This window comes from Danio aesculapii, chromosome 8, assembly GCF_903798145.1.
Source record: "Danio aesculapii chromosome 8, fDanAes4.1, whole genome shotgun sequence".
Taxonomy (NCBI): domain Eukaryota; kingdom Metazoa; phylum Chordata; class Actinopteri; order Cypriniformes; family Danionidae; genus Danio; species Danio aesculapii.
The window spans coordinates 1,954,088-1,964,345 of record NC_079442.1 but is presented as its reverse complement, the minus strand read 5'-3'; the positions used below and the strand labels follow the sequence as shown (position 1 = coordinate 1,964,345).

The 10,258-nt window shown below is 33.8% G+C and overlaps 1 protein-coding gene across 2 annotated transcripts in view; it reads left to right on the top strand.

Moving 5' to 3' along the window:
• The first annotated feature begins 3,502 nt into the window (after positions 1 to 3,502).
• stambpb (STAM binding protein b) overlaps positions 3,503 to 10,258 on the top strand; it is a 19,220-nt gene continuing 12,464 nt past the window's right edge. For both annotated transcript variants that reach the window (XM_056464590.1, XM_056464589.1), the window contains exons 1-4: positions 3,503 to 3,611; positions 6,623 to 6,857; positions 9,993 to 10,068; positions 10,159 to 10,254. In XM_056464590.1, the coding sequence (XP_056320565.1) occupies positions 6,652 to 6,857; positions 9,993 to 10,068; positions 10,159 to 10,254 (378 nt within the window). In that variant the 5' untranslated portion in view covers positions 3,503 to 3,611; positions 6,623 to 6,651. The remainder of the gene's footprint in view (positions 3,612 to 6,622; positions 6,858 to 9,992; positions 10,069 to 10,158; positions 10,255 to 10,258) is intronic.

Below are 10,258 nucleotides of genomic sequence, written 5' to 3'. Positions count from 1 at the left end.
TAGCACATTATATTTTTCTATGATTTAACACACAGCTAACATGTGTTGCTAGCACAGTTTAGCACATTGTTGACATAATTTACATATGTTTACTACTAGCAGCATGTTTTAGCGTGATTAAACGCAGTGTAATGTTTTTCTCACAGTAAACAGGTTTCCAGCATGCTTTAACATGTTGCTAGCATGGTTTAACACATTTATTTTACGTTTCAGCACATTGCTAGTATGATTCAACACATTTATAACATGTTTTTAGCATGATTTAACCCAATGGTTAGCACATTGTAAACATGTTTTTAGCACGATGTAGCACACTTAACATGATTAGCACATTAAATGTTCCTACTGTGATTTAGCACACTGCTTTAACACATGTTTTTTAATGTTTCAGCACATTGCTAGCATGATTCAACACACTTCTAACATGTTTTAGCATGATTCAACATGCTACGAGGTTTTGCACATTGTAAACATTTTTCTAGCATGATTTAGCACACTTTTAACATGTTAATCTTCCTAGCATGATTTAACACATTGCTAACATATTTAGGATGTTGCTAGCATGGTTTATCACATTGGTGGTAGATTCAACACACTTATAACATGTTTTTGCATGTTTCAAAATGCTACAATATCTTGCATATTGTAAGCATGTTTCTAGCATCATTTAGTACACTGTTTAACACATTACATGTTCCTAGTATGATTTAACACACTGCTAACATGCTTTAACATGTTGCTAGCATGGTTTAACACATTTATTTTACATTTCAGCACATTGCTACTATGATTCAACACATTTCTAACATGTTTTTAGCATGATTTAACGTAAAGGTTTGCACATTGTAAACATGTTTTTAGCACGATGTAGCACACTTAACATGATTAGCACATTAAATGTTCCTACCGTGATTTAGCACACTGCTAACATGCTTTAACACATTTTTTTATGTTTCAGCACATTGCTAGCATGATTCAACACACTTCTAACATGTTTTAGCATGATTCAACATGCTACGATGTTTTGCACATTGTAAACATTTTTCTAGCTTGATTTAGCACACTTTCAACATGTACATCTTCCTAGCATGATTTAACACATTGCTAACACATTTAAGATGTTGCTAGCATGGTTTAGCACATTGGTGGTAGATTTAACACACTTCCAACATGTTTTTGCATGTTTCAACATGCTACAATATCTTGCATATTGTAAACGTTTCTAGCATCATTTAGCACACTGTTTAACACATTAGATGTTCCTAGTATAATTTAACAAACTGCTAACATGCCTTAGCATGTTGCTAGCATGGTATAACACATTTTTTTCACGTTTCAGCACATTGCTAGTATGATTCAACACATTTCCAACATGTTTTAGCATGATTTAATATAATGGTTTGCACATTGTAAACATGTTTTTAGCATGATTTAGCACACTCAACATGTTTAGCACATTAAATGTTCCTACCATGATTTAGCACACTGCTAACATGCTTTAACGATTTTTTTTATGTTTCAGCACATTGCTAGCATGATTCAACACACTTCTAACATGTTTTTAGCATGATTCAACGTAGTTTTGCACATTGTAAATATGTTTGTAGCATGATGTAGCACACTTAACATGTTTAGCACATTACATTTTCCTAGCATGATATAACACACTGATTACATGCTTTATAATATAGTATAATATAATATATATATAAATTGCTATTTATATATAAAACATGCTATATATATAAATTAGATTTTAAACTGTATGCAAAGAGCTTAAAAAGGGAAACACTTTGCCAGCTGCAGGTACGACATGATGTGTTGAATAAATGCTATCTTTAGCCAATCTTGTTTTCCACCGTCATGTTCAACTTTTATGAAAATAAACAAATTATTTATAGCCTCAGCAAAACATCTTGTGTGATATCTTGATAAACCAATAAGGGCCAGTTAATATTGTTTGAAAGTTTGACAAAATATTTTAGATCTTGGGTTTTATTTTGAAAAGAACGTGCCATGATTGCATATTTTATTGGGAAATACATGTTTTGTCCATTATTTCATTAATATAAATGGACTTTTTCTATAATCTATAAAGTTGGGTTGGTAAATGGACACATTACCTTTCTGAAAATATACATTCTATAATCACACTGCGAGGAAAATATACTACTTTGAATTTGTCCATGACAGGGTGGACACAATTTGAGGTTTGTTTACCGTTTTTCTGCTTCCAGTTTAATAGTAAGAAGTGCAGGAGCTTGACTAACATTCATTACTTACAGCCGAAAGTCTAATTATTCAATAACTATCTAGTTAAATCACAAATCTCAACCTTTTTTTTAAATGTTTGATGTCTCAAAGGCACATTATAATGATAATGACCCAAAAAACAAATTGATAGAATAAATATTCTGATTAATTCCACATGTGTAACCTTTGAAACAAATTTAGCTGCTAAAGCTAATCTAGAATCTAGACTTAAACAAGGACTTACAGTACCATCACGATCTTACAAACCTAGCAACTTCAAAAAAAGCTGTAAAGGTGTAGTATTTCTGTTCAATAAACTCAGTATAGCTTCGTCATCTGACAGTGAGTGTAATAAATACTCCAACCAGTAACACATGCATCTGTATATAATCTAAATAAACTGGGTGAGCTAACATGACCTTGAAGGGCTTATTTATGGTCTGTTTTCACCTCAGAGGATGTTTGATTTCTTATAAACATGTCTAAAATAATAATAAAAGGACACAACCCTGCTGAAAAATCCAGCTTAAACCATCCTAGGCTGGTTAGCTGGTTTTAGCTGGTTGACCAGCCTGGTTTTAGAGGGGTTTTGGCCATTTCCAGGCTGGTTTCCAGCCATTTCCAGCCTGGTCTTAGCTGGTTAGGGTGGAAAATGACCAGCAAAATCCAGCTAAAACCAGCTTGACCAACCTGGTTTAAGCTGGACAAAGCTGGTTTTAGAGGGGTTTTGGCCATTTCCAGGCTGGTTTCCAGCCATTTCCAGCCTGGTCTTAGCTGGTCAGCCTGGAAATGGCCAAAACACCTCTAAAACCAGGCTGGTCAACCAGCTAAAACCAGCCAACCAGCCTAGGTGGTTTAAACTGTTTTTTTCGGTAGGGAATTTTTACATAATAAGCGTCTATAGTGCATATTTAATATTTATAAATTCAAACATGCATAAAATACTATATATATTCATACACTTATATATTTGTATGTGTGTATTTGTATTTAACACACGTATATTATGTACATACAAAGTTTTTTAGATGTGATTTATGACTAATAATCGTTTGACAGCACTAATATCAATAATACGTATGGTTTCTGGGTTAATGTCAGTGAGTAAACACAGTCTATCGTTTATTTATCGGTCACATATTAACTGACACACCTTGAGTCGGATCGATCGACGGTCAGAGAGTGAAAATCAACTGATCTGAGAGCAGCTCATGTCAAACCGGAAGAGGAAGTGAGTGAGTGTGTGAGATTAACGCGAAGGGGATGGAGACACAACACAGACCTACACAGAAACACTGATATGGACGAGTTTCTCAGCTAATGTGCCTGAAAGCTGGATATTGGTGTTCATTAGCACGGTAAGACTGTCTGAAGCGCTTTGACGTTAGCAAGCTAGCTGCACAAATCGATTATCATCACACACCATGTCAGTTCGCATGTGTTTATTAAAATGAAACATATTAAATGCGTCTCTACATGTTCGTTATTGTGTGGCATATGACTCAAAGTAACATTACTTCTGTTCATGGTTGTGTTTATCGCTGTAGAATTTAGTTTAATTAATTTATTTGATCCATTCTGACTACACAGTATGTTTGTTTACTACTTAGTAAATTTAAGAATGGTTACATAGTTTAATCCCGGTGTTATTAACTCACTTATAAAGCCAGCACAGGTTGCTTAAAACGTTTAATTGACTTATTTCTATCACATAAACAGGGGTTTTACTGTAACTTTACCACTTAGACTGTAAGAAGTTGCTAAAGGCTCAAGTTTTTTTTATAGAGGTAAAGTTGGTTTTATATTCGCACATTCGTACATTTAGCAGTCTCTATATTGTTTACCATGTTACTTTGAATATAGATCGGAATTAGCGTGCAAGTATGACTTCAAAACAACATTAACACTATCCAATTCACTGTGCACAATGTTGTACTTTGATAGTCATTTGCTGCTAATATGATTAAAGTGATTAATATGCTAATTATGATATCTGTTTGTTTGTTATTGTTTTTTTTGTAATTAATGCCTTATTTACTGTATTATAATTTTAAATTTTTATTATTTAATGATTTTAGTATACTACATACTTGACGTGCTTTGGCAGTACTGTATTGAATGTCATGCCAATAAAGCAACTTGAACTTGATATTTAGAATTAGCAAAGAATACTTTTCTGAAATTATATTGATAAGGAGAAAGTCTGAATATCCGAATATAAAACCAACTTTACCTCTGTTTAATCTCAGTGTGTTATTAACTCACTTATAACGCCAGCACAGTCTGCTTAAAACGTTTAATTGATTTATTTCTATCACATAATCAGGGTTTTTACTGTAACTTTACCACTTAGACTGTAAGAAGTTGCTGAAAGCTCAAGTTTTTTTTACGTGTGTTTTGGGTTTATTATTATTTATTTATTTATTTTTAATTCGATTAACAACTTTCATCTATCTTTATAGTACAGAGCACAAATAATAATCAAATCAACAAAATAGCAATACAAATAAATACACTAAACCATAGAATAGACACACAAACCCAACTAAAAGAAAGAAAAAATATATATTTACACCGCCGGTTCTTCTATTAAAGTACATTTTTTCCGCAAACTAAACAGTCTTCTTCCACATTTTGATTTTAGCAACTTTAAAGATTTACAGGACAGCCAAAATTCCCTTTGGAAATCTAAAAACAGTGTTTTTTTTAAGGCACTTGCGTTTATGAATATACAATTTCTCCAAGATTAGAATATTGTTCAATACAAATTGAATATTAACATCTTTCCCTAATAAACCAAAGAAAATATACTTTTTAGAAAATTGTGAAGACAACTTAAAAGAAACCTTAAACCACTCAAATGAATCAGACCAAAAGTTTCTGCTCTATAAACATTTAAAAAATAAATGTGCTGTCGTTTCAATGTCAACCTCACAGAATGTACAATTGTTGTGATCAAAATTAAATTCATGTCTAAGAAACTCTGAAGATGGGTAAAGATCGTTGAATATTTTTAAATGTACTTGTCCTCATTTGTAAGTCGCTTTGGATAAAAGCGTCTGCTAAATGACTAAATGTAAATGTAAATGTACTTCTTTAGCTTTGGGAGGTATTATTTCTACTAGCTTGTATTGGAAATGTATCTTGGGTTAATATTGATCGTATTATTTTATGAGGTATTTCACTCTGAATAAAATCTTGTCCATTTATCAACAAATAAGACAGATGAAGTGTGTCATTTATTGCTGAAGGCTCAAGTGTTTACATTGTCTCACATCCTGCTCCAGTACATCTTGTTTATTGTCTGAATATTTGTATTTTCACATTTTCTGTTCTCACTTATTTCATTTCTATATGGAGTTTAGTTCTTTTAGGATTAAAGTTTAGTTATTTGTGATTATACAGTATGTAAATGTAAAATGTAAACTAAATTTAAAGCAAAGTATTAAACAATTATAATAATTCAATCTGATTATTCAATTGTAGAGCTCAGTAAGTAACATTTCCTCTTTAACACTTGCTCAGCTGTTTATATATATAGGTGTAGCACAATCATGTTGCACAGTCAGCATGAATAAATCTCCACATCATTCAGAAGTGCATGCATATTAAATATATGTACATATACTAAATCAAACCTGAATTTAGATGATTTATGCCATTATTGATGATTTATTCCACTGTAAATGCATTGCTTAAACTTTTAATTGTCTTCTTTCTGTCACATAAACAGGGTTTTTACTGTAACTTTACCTTTAAGTCTTAAAGAAATCGCTAAAGGCTCAGGAGTTTATAGTGTCTCATTATTGTCTGAATGCTTTTTTATTATTTTGTATTTGTACATTTTCTTTTCTCATTCAAATTTTTAATTAAAATTTCATAATTTGACTTTTTTCATTTTCCTAATTTTTTTATGAAGTTTATTTTTATTTAAGATAAAAATTTTGTTATTTGTGATTAGTACGTACAGTATGTAAATTACTATGACAGTATGTAAATTTGCAATGTACAATTTAAACTAAATTCCAAACAAAATTTTTAAACAATAATAAAAGCAAGACTGATGCTAAATAGCGTGCTAATGAGGGAGAGATGGTCACAAGTGGGCGGGGCTTTTCCCTTCTGATGACACGTACAAACGGAGAATGTCAATCAAAGTGTTTCTGCAGACTGTTTTGATCAAGTCTGATTATAACAAATAGAATTAATTCATTTTACCAATAGAAGCTGGTTATTTTCACACACTATTGCCACACAACAGTGATTTTTGCATAATAGGTCCCCTTTAAACATCATACTACAGCATTTTTAACATAACTACAGTGCCAAAATATGCGAGGTGTTCAGAAGTGTGTGTGTTGTCTGGCAGGTTTCCCCACTAGCATCACATCGACCCTCATGATGCTGGATCATGCGGATGTTAGTTTGAGCCCAGAGGAGCGGGTTCGAGCCCTCACCAAGAAGGGTGGTACGGTGGATATGAATGAAAGCGTGCCACTGCGCAGGTATTTCCGCTCGGGAATGGAGATGGTCCGCATGGCGCATGTTTACGCCGAGGAGGGAAACACAGAGCACGCCTTCGTCCTCTACAACAAATACATCACGTAAGAAGAGCTCCGAAAAACCGTTCTGCTCTTTACTTATACTGATGAAGACACAATTACTATGATTTTCAAACAGTTGCCAACAGACTCACTTAATATAGTACTGTAGTAGATTACAGTAAATAAACTGTAAATTTAAACTGTATATAGTATTGTTTACAACACTCTAATGAATAAATAGTATACTTTGTAGTAAATACAAGTGTTTTTAAACCATACAATTGTATTATACTGAATATAATATGGTATTTACAACACTTTGTTAATGATTACTGTAGTATTAACTTTAGTGAACTGTAATAAATACTGTAATATACTTTAGATTTTAGTTACTGCAGTAAAATGTGATGTATTGTAGTATATTATACCCTATAGAATACTACACCTATTGAGTCATTTGTTTATATTATAATAGTTGTGTTACTATAGAAACTATAGAATCACCACAGGAGATAAGCGTAAACTGTTGTGTATTGTAGTATAATATACCCTATAGAATACTACACCTATTGAGTCATTTGTTTATATTATAATAGTTGTGTTACCATAGAAACTGTAGAATCACCACAGGAGATAAGAGTAAACTGTTGTGTATTGTAGTATAATATACCCTATAGAATACTACACCTATTGAGTCATTTGTTTATATTATAATAGTTGTGTTACTATAGAAACTATAGAATCACCACAGCAGATAAGAGTAAACTGTTGTGTATTGCAGTATAATATACCCTATAGAATACTACACCCATTGAGTCATTTGTTTATATTATAATAGTTGTGTTACTATAGAAACTATAGAATCACCACAGCAGATAAGAGTAAACTGTTGTGTATTGTAGTGTAATATACCCTATAGAATACTACACCTATTGAGTTATTTGTTTATCTTATAATGGTTGTGTAACTATAGAAACTATAGAATCACCACAGGAGATAAGAGTAAACCGTTGTGTATTGCAGTATAATATACCCTATAGAATACTACACCCATTGAGTCATTTGTTTATATTATAATAGTTGTGTTACTATAGAAACTATAGAATCACCACAAGAGATAAGAGTAAACCGTTGTGTATTGCAGTATAATATACCCTATAGAATACTACACCTATTGAGTCATTTGTTTATATTATAATAGTTGTGTTACCATAGAAACTGTAGAATCACCACAGGAGATAAGAGTAAGCTGTTGTGTATTGTAGTATAATATACCCTATAGAATACTACACCCATTGAGTCATTTGTTTATATTATAATAGTTGTGTTACTATAGAAACTATAGAATCACCACAGGAGATAAGAGTAAGCTGTTGTGTATTGTAGTATAATATACCCTATAGAATACTACACCCATTGAGTCATTTGTTTATATTATAATAGTTGTGTTACTATAGAAACTATAGAATCACCACAGGAGATAAGAGTAAGCTGTTGTGTATTGTAGTATAATATACCCTATAGAATACTACACCCATTGAGTCATTTGTTTATATTATAATAGTTGTGTTACCATAGGAACTATAGAATCACCACAGGAGATAAGAGTAAGCTGTTGTGTATTGCAGTGTAATATACCCTATAGTTGTTATATAGGTTATTTGTTTATATTTACTATAATTGTTGTTTCCATAGCAACTATAGATCACTTATCCACCCTGCGTGACTCGCGTTTTGCTTAGTTGAAAAAAAAAAGAATCAACACTGAGCGGAAAAGACGTGTTAAATCAGTCGCATCTTTTTTCAATGTCCAATTAAATTAAAGCAGGGGCGGGGTTTCCGTTGAGGTGACAACAGTGTTTGTTTTGTCAAGACGACTGTGGAGACTTTTAAAGATTGAGGAGAGACTAGCGGTTGCTGTTTGGAGTTCACAAATCATGAGTATCCCAATAGTAATACATATTACACTTATAACTATCACTGCACCGCTCGCGCATAATACATAGCTAATTCAGTGGTTGCCTAGCAACATAAATAGTGCAGCGCACTTCTTTTTTTCTTCCAGCTTATTCACAAAGGTTTAAAGTCCGCATGAACCAAAAGCTCTGACTGTTTTTTTGTTGTTTTTTTTTCCCATATTGTGACGCAGTTCCTAAAGTAACAGAATATTAAATGAGAAAACAGTGGGCGTGGCTTGTTTTTTCTACTGCGAGCTGATTGGATGTAGTAAAGTAGGCGTTTCATTCAGATAGATGAGGAAAAGGGTTTGGGAAGAGTTATTACAACCTAATGCGTTCACACCAGACGCGGATGAAGTGTCAACCTCGAGTGATTTACATGTTAAGTCAATGCAAAGACGCGAATAAACATCCTGCAACGCAATTCGTGCGAATGACGTGATTCTCGCAAATGAAGATCGTTGGAGTTGATCGTTTTGGTCGCCTGATGTGCGAATTGCTCGAATCTGAACTTCAACCTTTTGCACGGCGTCATTCAATCAGACGCTTGCTCTTGTAGGGGTGTGATTATGACGTAGCGCCTGTTGTTGGTGTCACAAGGGGAAATCCTCTTGCCGACAACTGGGCTTGGCTCAGTCTGAAGCACCGCTGAAAACCTCCATCACCCAGGTATAGTTTCTGGAGGAGTTGATGAACTTAGAGCTGGGTGCAGCTCTAAAGGAATCTAGTGCACTCAGACTAGTGAACTAATCTACGTTGTTTATCAGCCTTTCTAAAGCACATAAACACAGCTACTATCTCAATAAAATCCATGTTAGCCATTTAGCAACGAAACTAGAGTCACCGGGCAAATTTGCTTCTATTGTGAAGTGAATTTCACGCGCGAATGAAGCGTCAAAATGTTCTCGCGTCTATTTATGCGCGAATAGCGTGATTTACTCGCCGCATCATAGACTCCTCCTGCTCACCATTTCTGTTTGTTATAGCGTCAGCTGGAAGGGCGTGGTTAAGTATGTTTAGCCACGCCCAATACCTCAGACAGACCTAATCTGAGAATTAAACTGAAAACAAACAGGAAGTGCATTTGCAGAATACAAGAGCAAGCTATTATTTCTTCCTAACGACATGCACAGATGAATTGTTCACCACAAAACTAGCAATGCGAGCTAACAACGTCAATACGGATTGTTTTGATTCATGTGTTCTTTAAACTCGTTTTATTTTGTTTACCTGACAGGCTTTTCATTGAGAAACTTCCCAAACATCCAGAATATAAGCTGTCTAATATTCCTGAGAAGAAGGAGATACTGAGGGTAATGTAGAGCGCTGAATTCTGGTTCTCCGCTGATCGTCTGAGTGTGTTATTTATCATTGTTTCACTGTTTCTCCTCTCACACACACAGAAGCTGAAGGACACGGCTTTCCCTCAAGCAGAGCAGCTGAAGAAACTCCTGCTCAGGAGATACGAGAGAGAACATGCAGACTACATCAGCAAGAAGGTGA